The 26,892-nt window shown below is 34.3% G+C and overlaps 1 protein-coding gene across 4 annotated transcripts in view; it reads left to right on the top strand.

Moving 5' to 3' along the window:
* LOC115891565 (putative leucine-rich repeat-containing protein DDB_G0290503) overlaps positions 1-23,039 on the top strand; it is a 68,287-nt gene extending 45,248 nt beyond the window's left edge. For 2 of the 4 annotated variants that reach the window (XM_030912058.1, XM_030912057.1), the window contains exons 9-17: positions 1,961-2,076; positions 2,135-2,238; positions 2,306-2,506; positions 5,509-5,758; positions 5,809-5,952; positions 11,810-11,878; positions 11,937-12,049; positions 22,419-22,700; positions 22,788-23,039. In XM_030912058.1, coding sequence (XP_030767918.1) covers positions 1,961-2,076; positions 2,135-2,238; positions 2,306-2,506; positions 5,509-5,758; positions 5,809-5,952; positions 11,810-11,878; positions 11,937-12,049; positions 22,419-22,635 — 1,214 coding nt within the window. In that variant the 3' untranslated portion in view covers positions 22,636-22,700; positions 22,788-23,039. Of the gene's footprint in view, positions 1-1,960; positions 2,077-2,134; positions 2,239-2,305; positions 2,507-5,508; positions 5,759-5,808; positions 5,953-11,809; positions 11,879-11,936; positions 12,050-12,103; positions 12,153-22,418; positions 22,701-22,787 lie in introns of those variants that run through there. The other 2 variants (XM_030912059.1, XM_030912060.1) reach the window with 2 other exon arrangements.
* The last annotated feature ends 3,853 nt before the right edge of the window (positions 23,040-26,892 follow it).

Below are 26,892 nucleotides of genomic sequence, written 5' to 3'. Positions count from 1 at the left end.
AGGGGCGCCACGACAGCAACTAAAATATTTAAAAACAGTAATCTAAACAAATAGTAACGAATATCCAGTTCAATAATTAATTGGTACTGTCAATTTCCACATTAACATATTAGATATTACCACACCACATAGGGAAGAATATCTGAATAAACATTATAAACACTATATACTATATCCTAGATGTATCCAATTATAGTTTACTGAAATTATGCTCAACAAAATCCTTAGCACGAAAGCTTTGGGATAGTTTTGATTTCTTCTATTCTATATGTTTGTTGAGTGCTCTATCCGAAACTGAGATTTGCGAATTCATTTTCGTGGAAGAATTTTAAACAAAATTAAATAAAAAATATAAATCGGATTTGTTCGTGGCATTTCTATAACTCGAAAGCTAACAACTTTTTGTAAATAATCCTTCTTTCTATAATTCTCGTTTTTATAAATTTCTAAACAAACTGTTTTGGGTCAGGAGCCAGCAAAATTAACAGTTTTATACTGACCGCTCAAAATTGCACTTTTTCTACTATCCACACCCTTTATTTGTTATTAATGGCTGATATGCCCTAAAGTTATATGCGGCAAATATTCATTCGCAAGAAGCTGAAGAGGATCCCGATATCCTTATTATCAAGAAAAACTTATAAGTTTGCCTCATTAATTAAATTAATTTATTAACAGTAGTGGGAAAGATATCAATCTTTTGGTGGTTTTGATTGTTCCGGATTGAATATGTAGTAATACACTGAAAATGGTAGCAAAATCGTAAAATTTTCTCATTAGAGGAATCACACAAAGAAAAATTTCTCACAAAAAAATGCATCTCAAACATTGGTTGATCCTCATTTTGCAGCCGACAAAACTGTCTGATCATAATACTGATTCTGCACTAAATATGTAATTGTTTGTGAAAAAGAAAGGAAAATTTTCTTAAATTCTTAATAATAAAATATAATAAAAAATAATGCAACTGCTTGCAATTAAATACTGTTATGTTATCACTTATACCAGAACGAGACTAACAACCTCACCTAACCTACCGAGTGCGTCTCAGAAGTTTCTCCCCCTATAATATGTTTATTTTTAACACAGCCCTGGCACAATAGGTTAAAATTTAAAATACGATTTTTTAAGCAAAAATGTCATAAGTTGACATATGATATGCCATTGTACTCAGAATGTCATTTTCTTTTGGAATAAAGTAGAAATATACCGAGGGTGCTTTTAAAAACAAAAATTCGTCATTTTCGGTCAAATAGGAAGTGACTAAAAACCATTGAATACGTCAATCAAACCTAATATATGTCATATACTAACATACCAAAACTCGTTTTTTTATCTAAAAAATAAAAAATTTATAGGCGTGAGTCACTTTCCAGATCTGTGTAGAAAAAACAACAATCGCAGACTAAGATTGAACGAAGAGAAGAATTTTGAAGTATCTTTAAGCGAAAATTTATTGTTAAAGTAGCATAAATATGCTTAGTTTGTAGTTAAAATATAGGACTGAAGGAAAAAGAGAGTTATAATATCTGTTAAGGAGGGGGGGGGGCGCCAGGTAGGGTACTCGCCCGCTGTCAATATTTTCCTTCCGCCGGCCCTGATACCCAAAACAAAAAAAAAAGTATAAAGTGTGGCATACCATTGTACTCAGGGGACCGAGTTCTTTTAAAACCGGAAATAAAAAATGCAGGTCCGTAAGTTGCTATGAGAATGTGCAATTAGTTTTTTGATTTTCTTAAAAATAACGACAGGAAAAATAAAATTAATTTTCTAAACAATCCGTTTTTTCCAAAAAACTCAGCAATCCTTCAAATATTTAAAACTTTTTTGATAGCATCTTGGTGAACATCCCAAAGCGCAACTTTGCCCCTATTTAACCATGTCCGTATCTATTAGGGTTACCGAGATACCAATGCTCGTACCCCTAATTTATAGCACCCTGTATATTCAACTATTCCAGATTTTCAAAATAGCATCAAAGCATCTGAACAAAAGGAACATATGTTTAAGAGCGAACAAACTGAATCAAGAAACTTGATACAACAATATATAAGAGAAACAGAAGAACTTAAAAATGTAAGTTTAAAAACCAAGACGTTTTTTTTTATTTTTTAATAAACTTTGACGTTTACAGATGATAGAAAAGAGGGATAAAGAAATTTTCGAACTAAATAAGTGCACAGAAAACGAAATAAGTTTTGAGAAAAAGTATTCAAAACTGAAGCAAGAGATGGAAAGGTACAAACAATAATTCATAGTTAGAAAGAGAAAGGTATTGATTTATTAATAAGCAAAATGTTTTAAGTAAACTCTCGAGCGTAGAAGACCATAACAAATCATTACAATTTGAACTGCACGAATTACAAGACGAATATGACGTTAAAAATGGTTTCTGCAAAAGGTTACAGAACGAAATAGAGATTTTAAAAACTCAATTGGAAATTATCATGAATCAAAAGGATGAAGAGTACGAGTTTTATAAAAAACGCCTTGCTGAAAATGCCAGGTAAGGCAAATGTACCAGTGCTCGTCACATTAAGAGAAGTTCATAATATTATGTATAGTGATACATCCAAATGATATATGGTATATAGCATTTAGTAATAATTTCATTTGTAAGTCGATATATCGTATTCATTATTCTGGCTCGTATTTTTGAGTTTCTGTAACCCCAATTATCGCTATACTCGTAAATCTTTTTTTCTTTTAAGTACCGGGTGGCCAATTAAGAATGGACGCCGGCTGTATCTCAGAAACTACTTATAACTTTGAGAAAAAAATTCTAATTAGTAAATCGACCCAGAGAAATCGCTGGAAATTATTTTCAAGTTCGAAAAATGTCCGCTAGGTGGCGTTTCGATAGCCAATCAGATAACAGGGTTTTTCTCAAAAGTATGCAAGTGAACAGGTATTTTAAATATTACTACTGTAATCATCGAGAAATTTGTAATTTTTTTGATATAAAGTGTTTTGCTCTATCCCATAAAATAAAGTGGTGGGGAAAGGTTAAACTTGCTTTTATGAAAATAAGGATAACTCTGGTTTAGGTTAACCGATTTAAACAAACTAGGGCTCGTTTAAAAGAGCTTTTCTTCCTTAATGATCTCCAGTGTAGATTTTGTTTCCATCATTTTTTTCGTGGCTGTTAGAGGGCGCTGTTTGACATCATAACAGATATTGCGCTTTTGCATAAAAAAATTAAATAGGAGGCTATATTTCTCTTTACATAGTTAAATAGAGCATAAAATTTCCAAAATATCAGCGCAAACCGCAATTTTCTATCTTGTCTCTAACCGGAGATATTAAGAGAACAAATCATGTTAGGCGGACGTTTTTCGAACTTGAAATTAATTTCCAGCGATTTCTCTTGGTCGATTTACTTATTAGATTTTTTTCCCAAAATTATACGATAAGTAGTTTCTGAGATACAGCCGGTGTCCATTCTTAGTTGGCCACCCGGTACACAATGCCTATTCGTCATCCCTTACATGCAATTGTCCCAGTTATCGTCATTATCGTGTCTGAGGTCTGAGTAATCGTCATATTTAAGTGAAATATCGTATTTATAGTAAACATAAAATTAATATATACAGGGTGAGTTTTCTACGATGTTCTCTATGGGTATCTCGGAAACTACTGGAGATAGAGAGTCGGTTAAATGGGGAAACAATTGCAGTTTTGTGGGGTCATAAATATGCGCCTTTCAGATTTTTGAAAAAGTTCATGGCTTACTAGATATTTAAAAAAAACAAATTTCGGCTATTTTAAAAAAGGTCCCAATTCCATTATAATCTATTTTAGACAAAAACTTTTCAGATAAAAGTTGTAGATAATCAGATCCCTAATGAGTTTGTGTTCTCCGATTTTTTCTAAAGCCTGCCATTTTTGACATATGACACAAACATATATTTTTTTAAATGGAAACCATAGTTGGTCATGACTTCATAAAAAGCCCCATTTTTTAGCGATAACATATTTTTTTTTCGGAAAAATAAGTACTGAGTTATAGCCAATTCTTATCTTTCTTGACTAATTTCACTTAGTTGGCATGGTGTTCTTATTTTGTTATGATTTATAATTTATAAAAAGACAAAATATATTATTAAATGGCTCTTTACAATTTACATTACACAAATTAAAACTTAAAAAAATAATGTCACTACATACACTTTAAGTTATTTTAGAAAATGTTCACAAAGTCCGCCATTGTTTTGAGTACATAAATGCATCTTTTTAAAACTGAATTTCCAGCTATTCTCAGACAACGACTGGTCGACTTAATTAAACTTCTCCTGTACCGCCTCTTCGAGTGCTTCTCTTAATTCATATGTTCTTTTGTAAACCTTGTTGGTTAACCATACCTCATAAAAAATCTAAAATTGATAGGTCAGGTGATCGAAGAGGCCCATGCAATTGATTTACCTCTTTCTATCCCTGAGTCAACATACTTATGATATAAATAATTTTTAACATTTCTTTCATTGTGGGGGTGGTGGCGTGTCAAAATAAAAGTAGTATTGGGACCACTCTATTAATAAGCGAGTATCTAAAATTTAAATTTTCTAACATATCTTGAAAACCATTCTCTAAAAACGTAAGTAACGTTCACCGATCAACTTATCCTCGAAACTGTATTAGCCAAGAAAAGTTAAACCAATAATCCTACACGCTTTTCTTCATTTGAAAAATGCATATTTACAATTTTTGTTTATTTTAATTTGGATCGATTATTTCCAAATATTTTAATTTGTCACATCCAATAAAGTTTGGATTTCCGAGAGCAACGACGATTGAACTTGTTTCCATGGCTAACTAAGTGAAATTAGTCAAGAAATATAAGAATTGGCTGTAACTCAGTAATTTTGTGAAAAAAACATATATAGTAAACGCCACGAATGTTTGGGAGTGATTCATCGGTCGCTACCATGTGAACTAATCTGTTCAAGGTTACATAAAACTATATTCCAGTGCCGTGGTGTTTCAAGTCATATAATAATCAATATATAATCTGTTGTAATTTGTTGTTTTAAGTGCTAAAGTCTTGTCAAAACATATATTTGGTTATAAATATAAAATGGAATGCCCCATTGGTCGCACTGCAAGCATACCAATGGACTGACGCACAAAAACGAATCAATCAAAGAAACGCGATATATTATCGTCTTTTTCAATCATGCTGGCATTTTACAATAAGTAGGAGGAGCGCAGGTAGATGATTAGACCGGGCCTTTAAAAACCTACGTCTGCGGTAAAAATTTACGTTTTTAAAGTAAAAATGATAGCGCGCGTGTCGATTCTAACTTCATCAAGCGATAAATCACTCCCAAACATTCGTGGCGTTTACTATATATCACTTTACTGTAAAATAATAGTAAACTGAACTTTCTGAAAATTATTATATTATTTTATCGAGTTAGTTTGCTAGATAATATACTAATAAATAAACATATGTTTTCACTACAAAAGCGTCTTCTTTAGTTTCCTAAAAAAACTTATTATTATTTATAGAACACAGGAGGAATCTGAAAGTAAAGGCAAAAAAGAAATACAGAAACTGGAACAACAATTAAGAGAATTAACTCAAAAAATGGATAACGAAAAATCGGCCTACGAGACGTTAGCACAAATCCACAAAGATATTTCTGGAAAATTTATGAAGAGTATCAAAGAACTCGTCGATATAAAAAATTCGAAACAAGAACTGGCGGACGAGCTGAAAAACATGTATAATTCTGTTAAACAGCTGGAACAAGAAAAGGTAATAAAACAAATCAATTTATAACAATAATTAAAATGAAACTTTTTCAGGCCGAATTAAATAAACAAGTATTCAATTTGTCTGGTGAAATAGAAAGCTTGAACAGTACAGTAGTGGAGCTAAGAGAAAAGAATAATTGTTTACAGGATTCCTACTCTAGTGCAGTAGATAAATGCGAAACATTAGTAAAAAAAGTAAACTTAAATATATCTACAGTATGTCCCCGGATTGTCTTTAGAAGAGAAAACACTTTTTTGTTATTGACATTTTGAGAAAACTGCATTCTCCATAAAAAATTTTGCTTGTTCTAAAATGGTTAATGCCGTTTAGACTTTTCCAAATTTCCATACCGTTTTAGAGAAAGTTAAGAAAAATATGAAACGTTGAATTTTTTCTAAAAAAATGAAAGTCCTAAAAATCAAAAGGCGTTTCTATGGTAATCAATCCATTTCATTCTTTGATAGATGGTTATTAATAATTTTGATTACGGTCATATTCTTTGCTGTTGTTAAAGTATCAGATTTTCCGATAAGTACCATCACCTTTTCCGTAGTATTGAACTAAATAAATGCTTCTTTAACATTTTACAACAACAAAAAATATGACGGTAATTAAAATTCTATTAATAATAATCGACCAAAGAATGAAAACGAAGTTAAATTACCATAGAAACGCGTTTTGATTTTTAGGACTTTCAATTCAACAATATTTTCATGTTTTTCCGAGTGTTTTTCTTAATTTTCTCTAAAACTATATGGAAATTTGGAAAAATATAAACGAGATTAACCATTATAGAACAAGCAAAATTTTTTATGGAGAATGCATTTTTCTCAAAATGTCAATAACAAAAAGCTTTTCCTCTTGTAAAGACAATCCGGGGGACATACTGTATAAACCAGTGATTCCCAAAGTGGTCCAGGTGGACCCCCAGGGGTCCACGGGAGACTTGCTGGGGGTCTACGTAGGCGTGAACAAAAAATGGGGGTCCATAAGATGTTAATGGGGGTCCACGAAAATTTATCTGCTTTTGATAGTAAAGAGCAAAAATGTAAGCATAGTTTTTATAAGGGCCTACCTACATTGTTTTAAGTACCTATCTAAGCAGATAATATTTTAATAAGGCAAGCGACTGTTACTTGTCCAAACTTGCGTATTCGATATTACGTACAATTTCGTGTACAGACTTGCAAAGCGCTATCCGCCCGACAATGCTTAATGCTTGTTCAGACATGAACTTGATCACCACTATAAATACTTGATGCCAAAGGCAAACGCATTCATTTGTTTCCGGAATTTCGAAAAAAGGGCGGAATTTGGAAAAAAGTTGTGAGAAAATTTATATCTGTGTTTGCTAGTGCCGGAGAAAAGTAAGTAACCTACCTTTTTTTTTGTTATAGTACTTAAGTATTTTGTTTACGTGTACTAGTCGGTTGATCACAACGGCCTGTATAGATAGGTAACTTAGTAACTTACAGATATTTTAATTGTCCTCTTTCGATTTGAAGACAAACACAGCACGTTTTATTCAATTGTTTTTTCACGAGAAAAACACTGCCTCTCTAAAAAGGCCGAATAAGCAATATTGCAGAGCAATTAATTTTGTAATTTTTCTTGCAAATAACTACTAATTTTATAAAACAGTAATTTCATAATCATTTTAAATTGGTTTTGAAGTAACTATTTTATCAAAACTATTCCTTTTCGGAAAGAGCGAGCGGTGCGCGGGCGACGGGAAAAGGGCGGGGCTTGGACTTCGATGCCAGTTTGTCACGTTTTAACAATGAAGCCGCAGACAAAAAATACGCAAATACACGGAGCGCGTGAACTCATTGATTTAATAAAATGTTAGTTATCGTTTTTATGGACAATTTTGGGATTTCGACTTTTATTTTTTCCTACACAAATATGATCAGTATTCGATACTGAGTACACCAATTTTTATTTATACTATTAAAAATTAGTGGTAAATTATGTACTTTAAAATTGATACCGTTTTGTGAAAACGTCTGTATTTGTCTCAGCGGTTTATTAGTTGGTCCCTTTACAAGCCGTAATTCTATTTCCGCGTGCTGACAAAGGCTGCGGTGTGATACCTATATTCAGAAAAAAACTTGGTTACTAAAACATTTTTTTTTTACAGGTAAGGTAACTGACACGAAACATGGCTACAGCAAAGAAAAAATGTCGACAATATAGTATCGATTATTTGAAATATGGTTTTGTTCCATCAGAGGCAGACAAACAATTGCCCATGTGCCTATTATGCAACAAAGTTTTGAGCAATGACTCTATGAAACCATCAAAGCTCGAAGATCATCTAAAAAGGTGTCATACTGATAAAATAGGTAAAGATTTAAAATATTTTCAAACATTGAAAGAAAAATATGGAAAGAGACCCACCATGCACAGTATGTTCGCTTCAACATCTCAAAGTAACGATGATGGCTTGCGGGCATCTTACAATATCTCATTACTTATAGCAAAATCTGGAAAACCGCACACTATCGGAGAACAATTAATTTTACCCGCTGTTGAAGAGGTTTTAAAAACTGTTTTGCACAAATCTCCATTTGACGTACTAAAAAGAATTCCATTAAGTAACAATACTGTACAAAGACGCATTGATGAAATGAGCTCTGATATCGAAAGCTTTTTGTGCAATCATCTGCAAAAAACTCATTTTTCTATACAACTGGACGAGTCAACGTTACCCAGTAATGAAGCATTACTATTGGCATATGTCCGATTTATTGTTGAGGAAGAAATTCACGAAGAATTGCTATTTGCCAGAACTTTGGAGACTGACACTAAAGGCGAATCAATATTTAATGTCCTGAGTAATTTTTTTACGGAAAAATCGATCCCATTTACAAACATTATTTCAGTGGCAACAGACGGAGCTCCTGCAATGGTCGGGCGATATCGTGGGTTTATAAGTCATCTCAAAAGAATTATACCAGGACTTACAGCTATTCATTGCGTAATCCACCGACAACATCTTGTGGCAAAACATTTAAGTGACAGGTTGAACCAATCTCTTCATTTTGTAATAAAAGCTGTCAACAAAATCAGAAGCAATGCATTGAATACGCGTTTATTTGCTCAATTGTGCGACGAAAATGATGAAGACTTCCAACGACTGCTCTTACATACTGAAGTACGCTGGTTGTCGAAAGGTGCATGCTTAACGAGATTTTACTCTGTTTTCGATTCCATATTAGAGTTCTTAGAAAGTAGAGATCCAGATTTAAAAGAAAACTTGATCAAATTCAAAGCAGACATTGCGTATTTGACAGATTTGTTTAAAAAATTTAATGATATTAACTTGCAGTTACAAGGGGACAGCCTGAATTTAATAAAAACAAAGGGGATAATTTCGGCTTTTCTTGGGAAATTGAAATTTATGAAGCAAAACATTAGTCGGCGCGAATTCTCTCAATTTCCAAACTTGTCGCAGGTAGAATGTATTGATGAGGATATCCATACCTACAGTCAACATTTAAGTGCTCTGCATGATGACTTCAAAACCAGGTTTGAAGATATACTGACGATGGATATACCACCATGGATCATAAATCCATTTGATGAAACGGAAGTGGCCAATGTTGTATTACAAGAGGAGCTGCTCGAGCTAAGCACTAATGAGGAGCTGAAGGTGAAATTTAGAAAAGGCTACCCAACATTTTGGCTGCAAGCAGAAATACCCGAAAAATATCCTGGACTGTGGGAAATCGCAAGGAAATTTTTAATAGCTTTTCCCTCGTCATACCTTGTCGAAAGGAGTTTTAGTGCCGTTACAAACCTCTTAACAAAAAAAAAGGAGCAAATTAAACATCACAGAGCGGGGATTTGCGGTTATTGCTCACAAAAATAAAGCCAAACATTGATCGTTTGCTGACACTCCATCAGATACATCCTTCCCATTAATTAAAATTATGACCTGAACCTATATTACCTTAATATTTTTTCTTGTAATTCTATTCTTTTAATAAATAAAGTGATATAAAATGTACCATTTTTCGTTTTTATTTTACATATCGGAATATAGGGACAGAACTCAGAAGTGACACAATTTTTATTTTTTGGCGACTTTAAGAATGTGGTAGAAATGTAGCAGCAGGGGGTCCACCGAAACCAGTAAAATTTTGAAAGTGGTCCACGAGAAAAATAAGTTTGGGAACTACTGGTATAAACTATAAAGGGGTCCATACATTGACAAATTGCTAAAGTGACCAGATTTTGAGTCAGCTAATAATGGACGCAGGCGGGTCAGCAAAAAAAAGAGGAGACATTTTTCAAAAACGCTACAGATTAGGGTTTTCAATTTTTGGGATCCTGATCCCGTTTTAAAATCCCGAGATTAGGACATATAATTCCGGGATTCCGGTATATGGGATTGACTATCAGAATGAGAAAGTTAATATAAAGAACTACTGAAAAATTCAGGTACATATATCAAAAAGAAAATGAGAAAAGAGCTCTATTAAAATAGACAAAACAAAGTAACATTCATATTTAGTAAGTAAAAAAATGTGTTCGTTTGAAGGCTCCATTCGGGTACCTCTATTTATCTACGTGCCGAGTTTGGTTCCAATCGACCCAAAATTAAGGAAAGTCCTGATGATTTCGTCCATTTAGAGGCATCGGTTCGAAACGTCGAGGGCGTCATCCTCAAGCCCGTCCCCAATTATGCCAAAATTGACCAACATTTTTCTTCAATATCAAATCCTTAGTCCAATCCTGATAAAGATGTAAACGAAACGTCGCCGTCATATCCAACTTTGCTCACATAGTCTGCACTACCCACTATAAATTTGGTCGCAATCGAACCAGAGAAGAACGGTTGTTCTTCTCTGATCGAACGACATAAAATTTTGACGTTTCTTACGTCAAAACTAACTGTCACAGTGACACGTGTCGACACAGTCAATTTGGCCTTGGTCCAATCTATTGACATACCAAATTTCATTTAAATCGGACGATTTTTTGATTTCATTCGTTGATGATGGGGTTTCGTAGTGCACGAAACGTCGTCAAAATATCATAAAAAGAGCCCCTTCTTTTTTTCGAGCCGCATCTACATTCCGAGTTTCAACTCTCTAGCTCACATAGGAGCAGAGTTACAACGCTCCAAGATCGTTACCATTTTTGTGACGCTTGGCGACCTTGGCGTGACGCTTCGCGTAACGCTAGCTCGTGTGTCGCGGCCTTGAATTTTTACTCCCATCGCGCGTAAGTTTCACATCAAAAATACAATTCTCGCGACACTCCAAAGAGCCATCTCAACTTCCTCATTGGCCTTACCACTTTTTCGATCGTTACCACTTTTCCTGACGCTAGCTGTTGTGTCATACAGCCTTAAAATTTTACTGCCAGCGCTCGTAAAAAATACAATTCTTGTTGCAAAACATAATAAAATACAGCAAACACGAAACTATAACTTTTAGATATTGACGTTCTGCTTAGTATAGATAAATTATGATCTTCGAAAGACTAAAATATACAAAGTCGAATAATTTTAGATTGGGAATTTGTATTTTTCGAGATTTTCGAAATCCCGGGATTTCAGGGATAAACATACACCGGACTTTGGAAAAAAGAGTTTCATAAAATCAAATTTCCAATGTCAAAAAACACCCAGACACAAATTTTCATCGAAATATCGCCTATAATTCAGAAATGATTTGAAAAAAACGAAATAAAAATGAAACTTCTACACCCTGTATCTCCGAAACGAAGCATTTTAGGACACAAATTTATACCAACTTCTTTACTTACTTTTACCTGCAGCATATGCTGTCAAAGTTTCCCGAATATAATTCGGATTACCCTGTATATGAAGGGTATTGAGGACATGCTTGGTCGTCAGTACTCAACTTCTAACTATCGCATGTCGTTTAAACAAAATTTTATCAAATATATGAACGATGTAATTGTGCACTGCCATCTTGCACTTGGGTGTGTTGTGCAATTTGTTTGACAATGTACGGACTCCTTTAACCTCAGAATGATCAGATACAACATTTTAATTTCGTTATTTTTTACTTTTAGTCTAATATGCCAGAATACTACAATTTTGAATCTAACGACCAAATTCGCGACAAGATATATTCATTAGAGGTAAAACTATTAAATATCTAAAAAAACGTACGATTTATACCTGACTTTCTTGCTTCAGCGAGAAGTTACAGAGTTACGCAAAGAAATTGAAGAAAACCGATTGTCTGAGCATGAAATGAAAAAGGAAATTTGCCAATTTCAACAAGAAATAACTCTTCTCGAAATTCAAAGGTTCTAAGACGTTTGTATATGGGATTTTTCACGCAACGTTTATTAATTTTTTAGGATCTATCATTTAGATACAAATCTGAACGTTTAACGATTTAAGATTAACGATTACTACCACTTCCGGTTTAACCTTAAGAGTCTAATTAGGGGTCGGGTAGATGCTGGTGTGCGGCCGAAGGAAATACAGGGTGCTACAAATTCGAGGTACGAGCATTGGTATCTCGGTAACCATAATAGATACGAACATGGTTAAATTGGGGCAAAGTTGCCACATTGGGATGTTCACCAAGATGCCATCAAAAAACTTTTAAAAATTTCAAGGATTGCAGTTTTTTGGAAAATCAATTTTATTTTTTCCTGTCGTTACTTTTTAGAAAATCAAAAAAATAATTGCACATTTTCATAGCCACTTTATTAGGGCTATCTGATAGTATTTTTAAATTTTCAAATTAACTGATTAATTTGTGGGATACAGCGGCCAACTTAATTTTTTTAAATACGTACCTGCATTTTTTATTTCAGGTTTTGAAAGAACTCAGTCTCCTGAATACAATGATAGGCCACACTTTATACGTTTTTTTGTTTTGGGTACCTTAACAGCAACAAAACTATTTAATTATTATATTTAAAATAATTTCAAGTCCGACTCTGGTTTCTTAAATTATTTAATGTGATTATATTCATAGCAACAATATTGATCAGATAAAGAAGATCAGATAAAGAAGTTGTCTAAAAATGTGCTACGATAAGGATATAGTATAATCCTTTATATCTTTAATTTTCTTCTTCATTTGTGTAAAAATGCCTAGCCAGTTAAACATATGACTCGTGGGCTTATGTTTTTGACATCTACAATCATATCTTTGTATTTTTTTTGACTAGGATTCCAACGCCTCTTATGGCAGTTTCTTCACCTGAGTAGCTAATGTATTTCCGGACTTCAAAATAACCTGTCCCTTTCCTATCCTGCGGGCTTCACTTATACCCAGTATGTCCCATTTTATATTCTTAAGTTCTTCTTCCAGTTCTAGAAGTTTTTCGTCCGATGACAGTGTTCTGGCATTGTATGTTGCAATATATAGTGAGTGTGGTCTTTGGCAGCTTCTCTTTATTTTTGTTGTTGGTGCAAGCGATTTTTGCCTCCCCCAGAATCCTCGAGGCAGACCTTTTTCAAGGTGTGGAAGTTGACATTCGTTCTACCCACCTGGGGTACACTTTCCTTTTCTGTTTTAGAATTCGCCATGTCTTTGGGTTTTTTAGCCATAATCTTCCACGTTTACTATGTTTAACAATCAAATTAAATAAAAAATACTCTGTAAAGGTTATTCAGGCATATGCACCAACTACCGAAAGTACAGATGATGAATTGGAGAACTTTTACGAAGATGTATCCACTGCTCTACAAAATGGAAAAACACACTATACAATGTTAATTGGAGATTTTAATGCCAAAGTTGGTAGCAAACAAAATGAAGCGGAAACTTCAGTCAGCTATCATGGATTGGGAAGCCGAAACGAAAGAGGTGATACACTGATAGATTTCGCACACCACAACAAATTATATATAATGAACACCTTCTTCAAGAAAAGCAGCAAAAAAAAGCGGACATGGACCAGTCAGATAGCAAAACCAAAAACGCAATAGATTTCATAATCAGCAATAGAAAAGGTAATCAAAGACGTAAGTGTATTAAACAGATTTTCGATAGGAAGCGATCACCGCATTGTAAGAGCCGAGATAAAAATAAATATAAAGAAGGAAAGAACTAACATGATACTCAAGAAAAACCACAAGAAATGGGTAGCTCCTGAAAATAAAGATTCTTATAAGGCATGTATATAGCCTCAAATATAAATTATGAAAATATTACTACGATAGACGAAATATACGAAAACATCAAAGGGGCCACTCAAACGGCTATCGAAAAATTTTGTCCCAAAAAAGTAAAAGAACAAAAACTGAATCAAAGAACAAAACTTTTAATGAAACAGAGAAGAGATATGGAGGACAAGAGTACACAAGAATATAAAACTTTAAACATACAGAACAAAAACAGAGAGATATCCAAAGAAATCAGAAAGCATAGGAGGCAACAGAATACGGAAAAAATTAGGAACGTCATAGAGAAGAATCAAAGTTTGAAGCTATTGAGAAATAGGACAATGGGAAGAAAAGAAATACAAAAGATTAAGGATCTGCACGGCAACATAGTAACACACAAACAGGAAATCCTACACTCTATTAAACTTTTCTATCAAGAACTTTACACATCAAAACAGCAGGGGATCAAAACCGACATCCGAAAGGTAACAAATCAGGGGTCGGAAGAAATTCCAGAAATAACCGAGGAAGAAATTATCAGTGCCCTTAGAGATATGAAAAACAATAGAGCTGCCGGCGACGATGGACTGGTAATAGAGTCAATCAAAGAAGGAAGACCAGAAATCATCAAAGCTTTAAATGTCCTATTTAATAAATGCATTGAAGAAGAAATAACCCCATCACAGTGGAACAACGCAACCATCATTATTGTACACAAGAAAGGTGACGTTACAGACCTTAAAAACTATAGACCCATCAGCCTTCTTAGCCACGTATACAAATTATTTACTAAAATACTCACGAAGCGTTTGACAAATAAAATAGACTTTTTTCTTTCGAGCGAACAAGCAGGTTTCCGATCAGGTTACGGAACAAATGACCATCTTCTGACAGTCAAGGTCTTTATCGAGAAATGCATTGAGTATAATAGACCACTAATGCTTGTCTTCGTTGATTTCGAGAACGCCTTCGATTCGGTAGACCAGTGGAAGCTTCTAAAGACACTAAGTGTTAGTCGCATCGATCATCGATACTCCTCAATCATAAGACATATATATGATAATGCCACGGCAAACGTCTGAATATCGACAAATCAATGCACAGACAAATTCAATATCGATCGAGGGGTAAGACAAGGCGACACACTGTCCCCTAAATTATTCGTTGCTGTGCTAGAAAGTATGATAAAAATGATAAACTGGGATTCAACAGGAATTAACATCGATAGCAAATTGATAAATTATCTCTGTTTCGCAAATGATATTATTTTAATAACAGACAACATACAGGAGGCACAGAATATGCTGGATATGCTGAATGATGCTTCGGAAAAAGTCGGTTTGAAAATTAACTTATCAAAGACACAATACATGACAAACCTAGTACTAAGTGGAAATTTAAACATTAAAAACATACCTTTGGAACAAGTGCATATATATAAATACCTAGGGCATGAGATCGGTATTAGAAGGGATAATCAGACCCACGAAATTCTACGAACAATAGGTTTGTCGTGGGCGGCATTTGGCAAACTAAGGCATATACTGAGATCTGATATTCGCATATGTTTAAGAAGAAAGATCTTTAACCAGTGTGTCTTGCCTGTCCTCACGTATGAAGCTGAAACGCTTACTTTGACAAAAAAGAACATACATAGAATACAGCTCATGCAACGAAAAATGGAAAGGTCCATGTTGGGAGTTACACTCAGAGATAAAAAACCCAATCATACAATACGAAATCGAACAGAAGTAAGAGATGTGGTGATATCTGTCTTACATCTTAAATGGAATTGGGCAGGACATGTGGCTAGGATGACAGATGGACTGTGGACAAAGAGACTTGTGGAATGAGGACCAATACTGATAGATCTAAAAAAACGTACGATTTATACCTGACTTTCTTGCTTCAGCGAGAAGTTACAGAGTTACGCAAAGAAATTGAAGAAAACCGATTGTCTGAGCATGAAATGAAAAAGGAAATTTGCCAATTTCAACAAGAAATAACTCTTCTCGAAATTCAAAGGTTCTAAGACGTTTGTATATGGGATTTTTCACGCAACGTTTATTAATTTTTTAGGATCTATCATTTAGATACAAATCTGAACGTCTAACGATTTAAGATTAACGATTACTACCACTTCCGGTTTAACCTTAAGAGTCTAATTAGGGGTCGGGTAAAGCTGGTGTGCGGCCGAAGGAAATACAGGGTGCTACAAATTCGAGGTACGAGCATTGGTAAAATTGGGGCAAAGTTGCCACATTGGGATGTTCACCAAGATGCCATCAAAAAAGTTTTAAAAATTTCAAGGATTGCAGTTTTTTGGAAAATCAATTTTATTTTTTCCTGTCGTTACTTTTTAGAAAATCAAAAAATTAATTGCACATTTTCATAACCACTTTATTAGGGCTATCTGATAGTATTTTTAGATTTTCAAATTAGCTGATGAATTTGTGGGATACAGAGGCCAACTTAATTTTTTTAAATACGGACCTGCATTTTTTATTTCAGGTTTTGAAAGAACTCAGTCTCCTGAATACAATGATAGGCCACACTTTATACGTTTTACCTTAACAGCTACAAAACTATTTAATTATTATATTTAAAATAATTTCAAGTCCGACTCTGGTTTCTTAAATTATTTAATCTGATTATATTCATAGCAACAATATTGATCAGCGCTAATTAACATTGAATAAGGAAAATCGTCGAGCCAATTGGAAGATTCAAATAAATAATATCCAGGTTAGGAATTTAAAGATATTATTTTTAACTTTTTTTATTGTGAGTTTGAAATCTCAGTGTGCGATCTAATAATATGCACAATATTAATCGTAGTTATTATAAATAAATCAACTTCTACAAACTAGTTTTTCTATGTTCTGCATGTTCGAAAGGGTTACCACCCTCCCTATTGCACACATTTATTTTTCGTTCAATTTTATTTATTGCTCTTTGAACTTTCTTCTTATACTTCCGAATGCATTTTGTATTCTTTATTGTAAATGTTGAGATGAATTGATTTCACTTTTACAAATGACGTCAAGTAATGTAGTCCCTTGGCAGTAGGTCCATGAACCTCGCTGGACATTATACTGCTCTACCATTTCCAGTCCATCTTCCGGGAAAATGATTTGATTGTTTATATTATATTATATTTATATTAATTATTTTATTGCATTTGATTTTCCGCATTCAATGTTTTACTGCACGTCATTGTTAAGGTTGAATGCTAATCAATATTGTAACGATGAATAGGTTACATAATATTTAAAAAAAAACAGAGTCGGACTTAAAATTAGTTTATTAATAAACTGTGTTCAAATGTCCGAAATAAAAAAAAAATTAAGTGTGGCATATCATTGTACTCAGGAGACCGAGTTCTTTCAAAATCCGAAATAAGTAACGATCAGAGTCAAAAACTGAATTAAAAAAGATCGATTTTTTAGTTTGCGGTTTGCGATTTTTCTTATATCGATTCGCGGTCAATCGATCTAGATTCTAGATCTATGTAAAAAATCGATTCTTTTTACAGAATCGCACATCCCTACCATGTCCCTACCCCTACCCGTAGAATGGTAGAATAAGAAGTGTCTAGCCCTAGCAGTCAACTTTTAAGCTTGACCAATCGGGTTGGTTAGCGTGGTTATTTGAAGTGTGTTAATTCATTTGTGTTTGTCAAAAACTCTAACGTGATTGGCCGGGCTTAATAGTTGCCTGCTAGGGCTAGACACCAGAGAGAACACTAATAACTAAAGTGAGAGAGACCGATCAACGTTAATTTTTGAAGACTGTGTTACTGGCGCGGCCTTTGGCGTCTAACCCGAACTATGAGCGCATTATCGATATAGTAGGTTGCATTCATACCTATATACTGGCGCCAAAAATTTAAAATTTGTAATTTTGAACCCAATCTTAATCTTTAAAGTTTATAATAAGAAATCTTCCTAGTTTTTTTAGATTATTTTGTTGCCAGCGAAAATTTATTATTAGACTTTAAAGCATTAAAACCTATAAATAAAATACTGTGTAGGAACATAATAATTTATTTAACTCCATACTCCTTGCCATACTCCAACTCAAGGCTGCAATGTTCAGTATATTTTTTATCTAACTTGGTTGGGAGTGAACAGGGAAGCACGGTTGGGAGCTCGGACAGAGTATCAGTAGGTATCCCGTAGGTATTCAATGTTTTTGATAGTCTTTATTCTATAACAAGAACCTAGCAGTTGAAGAAAATAATTTGTATTACTGGAAATAATACCAGGTATAATACCTAGTCGTTCCGTAGGTATCAGAAAAGAATGTGATGTTTTAAATTAAAAAAATTAAATTAGCAATGTACGATTATTATGTGCACTCACTATTACTATTAGGTATGTTAAAATAATTACCGAGATAAAATTTCCTTTAAAGGAAACGTTTTGTCTGGGTCTCAACCACAAAACAAAAATTACAAAAACGCCGACTAATCGTGGAATCTGAAATAATCAATAATGACAATAATCTTCTCTTCTGACAAGCTAAAAGAACAGGCACATTCGGTTAAAAACAATTTATTACTCCGATTTGCTCCGATTATCAACAGATTTTAGTTATTTATTTTTTTTTTGGGTGGTTGAAAAATCTTTTATAGACGAATAGTGATCATGTCCATAACCATCTCGAGAGAGACGGTCCTAGAAATAAGATACCCACTAAAAAAAGTCCACCTCCGAGGAATCAGCCGCAGAAGAATGGTAGCTATTATTCCTGCTAATATGTGAGGAAGAAAAAAAAAAGGGGGGGGGGTTGTGGGGTGATGGGAGGACTATATTATGAGAAGGGGGGGGGGACAAAATTAATTGTCTAGAAGAATGGTTTTAAGATGGGAGTATTTGAAGTTTCTATAGTCCTCGGGAATGTAATCGAATATTTTTAGGGTACTATTGGGGATAGTACCGATTTTCTCGTAGAACTTCAAGGCACGATCTCGAAGGTGTTTGGGGATGGGGTCGATGCGGAGGTCGGTACGGATGTCAGAGTTGCGTATATACCAGGGAGCTCTGGTGATATAGCGGAGGATTTTGTTTTCACAAACTTGGAGTCTGTGGAGTCTGTTTGGCTGTCAGAGGCTCTACACCATACTGGGGCTGCATAGAGGAGCTGAGGGCGAATGACTGTTCTGAACAGTAGGACTTTATTTGAGAGGGAGAGGGTGCTCTTTTTGCTGAGGAGGCCATGAAGACTAGCATAAGTGGCACGGGCACCAGAAATTTTCTTGTCGATATGAGGGATCCAGGATAGCCGTCGGTCTAGTGTGACTCCGAGATACTTGGCGGTTTCCCCCCAAGGGATCTCTTCGTCGTCTATGGCTAGAGGAGGAGGTAGTGGGAGCCTCATTCGTCCGGAGACGAACAAGGTTTGGGTTTTGCTGCATTGATTTTGATTTTCCAGTGGGAAAACCAATCAAGCAGCTGGGCGATGTAGGGTTGGAGCCTGCTCTGAATTCCATTGCTCGAGGCAGTGGAGTAGAGACAGGTGTCGTCTGCGAATAACGCAAGACGAGTCTCCAGGGATTTGGGGATATCGGATGTGAAGGTATTACAGAGTGTGGGCGACAGGACAGAGCCCTGCGGCCCCCCGCCTCTATAGCACGAGGAGTGGAAAGAGAGTCTCCGATGCGGACCTGGAATCTCCTATCGACAAGAAAGGATTTAATGATGAGAGTGGTCTGTTGGGGAAAGTGAAAAACGTGGTGAAGTTTGAACACAAGGCCTTCGTGCCAAACCTTGTCAAAGGCCTTCTCGATGTCAAACATGACAAGACCAGTACCTCGCTTGGCGTTTAGACCCTGCGTAACATATTCCACCACGCGTGCGACTTGCTGTTCGCAGGAGAGGGATTGGCTAAATCCGAACTGCTCCTGAGGGATGATCTCGGCACTAGCCAGGAAGTCGTTAATTCTAGAGAGTATAACCTTCTCAGCCAGTTTCGAGAGGAAGGAGAGGAGGCTGATGGGGCGCCAGTTTTCTGGGAAAGTGAGGTTCTTATTTGGCTTTGGGATTAGAATAATTATGGCTAGTTTCCAAACGTTTGGAAAATATCTGAGGGACATTATCAGATTAATGATGGTGGTAAATTGGGTTATAAGAACCTCGGGGAGGTGTTTCAGTGCGATGTTGTTACTTGGTCGTGACCTGGGACTTTTCTGCTGCGCAGTGTGGAGATGATGGCCGATATTTCTTTAGGAGTTGCTGGGGGGATAGGGGCCTCGAGAGGGGGAATGGGGGCTACGAAGCTTTCGTAGAATTCTTCTACAACTTCATCGAAATCGATGTCGTCGTCGGGATTTCGGTTTGGACGGAATTGGCGTTCTAACGAGTCGGCAAAGGCCTCTGCCTTCGCCTCTCGGAATAGACCACTCCGTTCAGGCCGTGAATTGGGGGGACGTAGCGTGAGTTGGTGTTTCTCATTCGCTTTTGAACCTTCCAAAGCGACTTTTTATCGTCCTCAAGCGTAGATAGGAAGCTCTCCCACCTTTCATCTCTGAAAAGTTTGAGCTCTTTCCTAATCTCGCGCAACAGACTGTTAATCTGTCGCTTTAGATTGGGGTCGAGAAGGGCACGATACTGGCGTTTGAGCCAATTTTTCTCGCGAATGAGGGCTCGGATGTGAGGGGGGGCTAGAAAAGGGTTATTTGGATTATTTGGCACTGTTGAAGTGCTATGTTCTATGGCTTGGGTTATGGCTGAAGTGAAGGTGGTGACGGCCGCCTCGAGCGAGGCGGCGTCCGCGATGCGCTGTAGGGTGGGCGGATGTTCTTGGAGAGTTTTGGCAAATTTTTGCCAGTTGGTGGTTTTACGTGTTTTGTGAGTGGAGATCGTGTGAGTATTAGTGAGTGTAAAGAACACCGGGGAGTGGTCAGAACTAAGCTCATCATGCACTGAAACTGACATGTGGGATGTTACGTTTTGAGAAAGTCCAAAGTCTATGGTCGATGGTAGACCATGGGAGGGAAAACTCCTTCTAGAACTAAGAAATAGAAAAAGCTACTGACAATCTAATTAATCCTGTCAAATGTTTAACTTGCAATGTTGAAAACTTCCGTTTTTGACCGCCTAGCCTAAACGCTATGCGCGTCTGGGATGCGCGGTGACAAAATAAACTTGTCTACGAAACAGTGTTACCAACTCCGGGATTTTATCCCTAAATTTGGGGAGAAAAAATCTATATGGGGATTTTTTTAGGGAGTAAAATTTTTTGGGGATATTTTTAGGGATAAAATTTCAATGGAATTTTACCGCTACCAAAGAGGAGATAAGACCGCTACTGCTATTTTTGAAAATTAATAGGAAAGTATCAATAAAACAAAATAATTTATTTATTTTAATCACCGAATCTTGGAGAACAGTTGTGGGGATTTTAGTTGTTTGGATTTAAGGTTTGATATTGCTTTAATGGAAAGTTTCGAACAGTTGGCTACATTGCTGTGATCAGACGTTTCAAGGTCAACCACTTAAAACACAACAAATTGTTTATTTATTATTATTTATATTTTAGGGTTTTTTCGGGATATTTTGGGGATTTTTGATGCGAGTGTTTAGATTTTTTGGGAGATAAATTTTTGAGAGTTGGGAACACTGCTACGAAATGCCCTATTCCACAAGCCCTCTCACTTTAGTTATTAGTTTCTCTTTGCTAGACACTAATCGTAGAGTATTTATTTTCATTGATGATTTGGGCCCTTTTTCTTTTTTGAAAGGGAGAAACGGCTACTGTCAAAACATTCCCTTTTTTCCAATACCAGGTGTGAGGTGTGGTTTGGAATCGCTACAAAGGACGGGACCGTCGTCGACTCGAGTCAGTCATGAAATTAATACTTAAAAAATAGCAGGCAAATATTCGAAACAACAACTAGACCATCGCGCTATCTATCTCTTATGGCATGAACTGAAAGAATAAATTGACATCAAATTTATCTAGTTACAGATTTTTATATAAGTTTACTATTTATACCGTATGATTGAAAAAAAAACGTCGTCCAGCTGGTTTGGAAATGAACATCGATACATTCCCCATATAATTTTACATGTAAAATGACAGCGATCTTCATTTCATAGCCATCGCCGACTAATAATAAATAAGTTTTTCCACTTGTAAAGACAATCCGGGGACATACTGTATATAAAATTATAACTATAAAACATTATGTGTATAATGTTATACCGCAGAATAACATTTTCAAATATTTTCGGATTTATATTAAAAATAGCATTTTACAGAGCTACTTAAATCGACCAATGCAAAAAATAAGTGGTATATAGGTAAGTAAAATATGTTTAAATTATCTGAAAAAATATCACACACTTCCGGTTAAACTGAAAGTTCCAATAAATCGAAATGGAAAATATTTTTAAAAGGAAAGTAGCTACCTACCTCGGCTTTGCAGTAATAAAACCATTTTGCCTAGAGACTGATGAGATCCTAAATATATTAACGAACAAGTTGTTTGAAAAACCCTGTATTTACCTATATTAATATAGTATTATTATTATTTTTAATTTTCAGAAACGATGTTACACTACAACTTCACGAAATAGAGAAAAAATTTCACACCGAAAAAAGCATTTCCGAACAATTGAGCAACACGCACAAACTTTTGCTGGGCGCCGTAATTCAAATGAGAGATGCCGGTAAAGTAGATTCCTCCGATTGCCTTCATTTGTTGCATATGATGAGCAATTCAAATTCTTTGTCCGAAGAAAACCGAAATTCTTTAAATTAATTGATTCAAGTAGCAAAAGTGTCTTGAAGAAATTGTACTCTGGTTTTATTTCTTATTGTTAAAACGTAAGTACAATCATTGTTTGCAACTCTACTAGTAAAATAAACATTTTTCTCGAGTTGAGGTTAATTAAGTTTATTTACCTTTTTTAGAATGGAAATATTAACAGCTGCTCAGCTTTTAAAGTATGAAAATATTATTAAGGAAATTCAACGTGAACATCAGAATACAAAGAGTCTTCAGCAGGAAATCCAGTCGGAGGAAAACAGAATCATTTTTTCAAAATTGTCCAAAGTTGTGTCTAATCTGTCTCAAAAGATAACTCATTTAAGTGTTAAAATCTTTAATGATATTGTACAATTATTTCATCTTTATAGTGATGAAATAAACGCCGATTGTCCAGATTTCTTCATTGTCAGAATTGTAAATTTTATTTGATTGAAATTTATATTCCGAATGCTTTGGAAAAACATCTTCAAAATTTAGATTGGTTTCTGACAATTTCAGCTAAAAACCACCAAATCTATTTGTGTAAAACAATTAGGGCAAAGACTTCTACGATGCCAATCATTGATGTTTTACCTGTCAATGCAAATATTATTGATATTGAAGTATCCGTTCAGTTAAATGTACAAACTAATCAAAACTGTATTTCTGTCTTACTAGATTCTATTCATATAGATGTGTCTTATCATTTTGAAATGATAAATAATAAAAGCTCTAGAACAACTAACAAAAATAAACAATTGTTACAAGTTACAGGTAATTATAACAGAGCTTCGAATATTTGTGATATTCAAAAACCATTATTTGGCGAATATACATTTTCAACTAAAATGGATAGTAAAGAATTTGCAAACTATTTTATTAAAAACTGCTATCATAAAATGGATATTGAATTATTTTCTGAACTCGGAAAACAAACTAACAATCTTTTTGTTTTAAAATTTTCCACTGGTACTCAGAAACATCACATATCATATGATAAATCTTCAAAAACAATCTCATTACGAAGCAATACTTTAGATTTAATTCATTTAAAAAAATATTTTTGTAAAAACATGCTTATTGAGAAGAAAAATGAAGAAGTACGGAAGCAGAAATTAAAGGTAAGTTTTAGAAGTTAACTAATAAAACAATAAGTCATGGTACGGTTGTTTAGGATATGATGGTAGTTGCACAAAACTGCATGGATAAAGAAGAACTACAAATTCTCTACATAAAACTAAGGAAGTTTTGGGCAGATGGTCAGTTTTAGTTAACCATTCACCTACATTACATCCCTCTTGTAAGTATATAAATTCCAGTTCATTTGATTTAGATTAAAGATTACGAACTTTCAGAATGATTTTATATGGTTTTAATACATTTACATTTAATTATGTCATGGCACACTATGAAAGAATTAGTTTACTTTAGGTCATAGACCTCTAAGTACATACTTGTAATAAATATTGTCTTTCATTATTAGAATTTTGTATACAGGGTGGCGCACCTCATTCGCCTCGGTTGATTATATGAAAACGGAAAGATGTAGAAATAAAAATTTTTATGGTTATAATATGTGTACAATTTAAAATTATTTTGAAATATACAGGGTGTTTCAGAACTAAGATCCATACCAAAGTTATACTTTTTCTTATGAAACATCCGATATTTTGTTTCATTTTTGGATTCTTGGGCCCAAAAAAGGCATTTATTATAATATATACATATAATATATGTTTAAAATATTTGATTTTTGAGAAATTTGAATATATTTAAATATGCATGCTACATCAGAATAGATTATTAACCCTGTGTACCGGGTGTCCCACTAAGAATAGCTCTCGGCTGTATCTCGGAAAATATTAGCTGTAGGGCTTACAAAAGAAAATATTTATAACTAAAGGGGTTATGAGAAATTGCTGGAAATTATTTTTAAGTTTGTAAAACGGCCGCTAGGTGGCGCAACTGCTATGGAAAATAAGAAAATATATTTTTTACAGAATTTTGCCTAGATAATGGGTACTATAAATAATAGTTTCATAATCTTCAGTAAATTGTGGATTTTTTTTGTTAGAACCATTTTCCCTAACCATTATCTGCTAAATTAAAGTGGTGGGGGAAGGTTAGATCTGTCTTTATTTAAATATTAATAACTCCGGACTGGATGATCAGAATCCAACGAACGAGGGCTCGTTTAAAAGAGCGTTTCTTACTCTATATTATACCATAATAATAATAATAATGTTTTAAACGTAGCCGCTAGGGGGCGCTTTCTTACAATTTAACAAACATAGCGCGTTTTTTCAAACAAATTAAATACGATAGTATGTGTTATTTTAGCTGGTAGTAAAGAGTAGTAAAAGTTTAAAAAGTCAGCGAAAACCGTATCTTGATATCTTCTTTCAAACCGAAGATATTAGCAAAATTATAATAAATACCAAAAAATAGCCCTTAATTGCCTTATTTTTACAATACAGTATCAGTAGCCCTCTTGATTAGGCCCATTCTAACAAAAAAATAAGATAGAGACAGTTAGTTTATTTTAAAATCGACGAAATACCAGAATACCATAATATCAGATGTATTAATATCTAATAATTAAGATATTAATAATAGTGAACAAGAAACGATGATTCAGTGAAGTCATGGTAGGCTTTGGAAAAAAGTTGCTTTTCGCGTAATAGTATAAACGTCAAATTGTTATTAGATCAACATTTGGATAGTCTTGGCAGCGTTTTTTTATCTTGTAAATGCTTTTTCAAAATGCCTATATTATTTGAAGTAGTTGAAGTTGTTGGCATTTTGAAAAAGCAATCAAAAGATAAAAAACGCTGCTAAAACTATCAAAATGTTGATCTATGCTGTTTTTACTGGCGTGAAAAGCAGCATTTTTCAAAGCCTACCATGACTTCACTGAATCATCGTCGCTTGTTCACTATATATTAATATCTTAAAAAGATATTAACCATCTGATATATTATGACGATTCTGGTATCGTCGATTTTAAAACAAACTAACTGTTCTATCTTTATTTTTAGAATAGAAATGAGGGCTACTGGCTCCGTGTTGTAAAAAGTAAGGTAATTAAGGGCTTATTTTTTGGTATTTATTATAATTTTGCTAATATCTTCGGTTTGAAAGAAGATATCAAGATGCGGTTTTCGCTGACTTTTTAAGCTTTTACTACTCTTTACTATCAGCTAAAATTACATATACTATTGCATTTAATTTTTTTGAAAAAACGCGCAATATTTGTTAAATTGTAAGACAACGCCCCCTAGCGTCTACGTTCAAAAGCTTATTATTATTGTTTATAAGGTACAATATAGAGTAAGAAACGCTCTTTTAAACGAGCCCTCGCTTGTTGGATTCCGATTACCCAGTCCAGAGTTATTAATATTCAAATAAAAACAGATCTAACCTTCCCCCACCTCTTTATTTTGGTAGATAGGCGAAAATGGTTCTAACAAAAAATATTCAAAATTTACTGAAGATTATGAAGCTGTTACTTGTAGTACACCTTATCTAGGCAAAATTGTGTAAAAACTTCATTTTCTTATTTTTTGTTGCAGTTGCGCCCCCTAGCGATCGTTCTACAAACTTGAAAATAATTTCCAGCAATTTCCCATAGCCTCTTTAGTTATAAATATTTTTTTCCACAGTCGCTACGGCTAATACTTTCCGAGATACAGCCGAGGGCTATTCTTAGTGGGACACCCTGTACATTACTTTTCCAGAATTAATTCTGTGCTGAGTTTAAAGCTAGAGAAATAAACTTTACTGAAAAATGCTATTGCTTCGTTAAATTTATACAGTGGTACGAAAAATTGCTGATATATTTTAAGGATTTATTTTATATAAAAACTTTGTTATTTCAAATGCAATACCCTGTATTTTTTTAAATAATTTTTTTAAATAAATCGAAGCAGATTCAAATGCTCTTTCAAACTATATTAGGGTTTCCTATACCCATACAGCTTAAATTTTGAAAAAAAGCGATGTTTCAATAAAATGATAATAATGGTAGCAATTTTCTAGTGGTAGTAACAATTTTCAAAATCTACATTAGTTTATGGACATTATTATTTAGTTTTATAACAGTTTACTTAAATTTACCTACAATAGTTTAATAAGTAAGTATTCATTATTTTATCAAGAAAAATAAAGCAGTATTTGCTGGCGGAACGAATGGATATGTTACTAGTGATTTTATTTTGTGAGAAAAATTTCTTCCTGGCCTCAAGGGTTTATGCTCAAAGATATCTAAAT

This window comes from Sitophilus oryzae, unplaced genomic scaffold (genome assembly GCF_002938485.1).
Source record: "Sitophilus oryzae breed Bouriz unplaced genomic scaffold, Soryzae_2.0 scaffold_1185_pilon_pilon, whole genome shotgun sequence".
In the NCBI taxonomy this organism is placed as follows: Eukaryota; Metazoa; Arthropoda; class Insecta; order Coleoptera; family Curculionidae; genus Sitophilus; species Sitophilus oryzae.
This window is presented reverse-complemented; position numbering and strand designations above follow the sequence as displayed.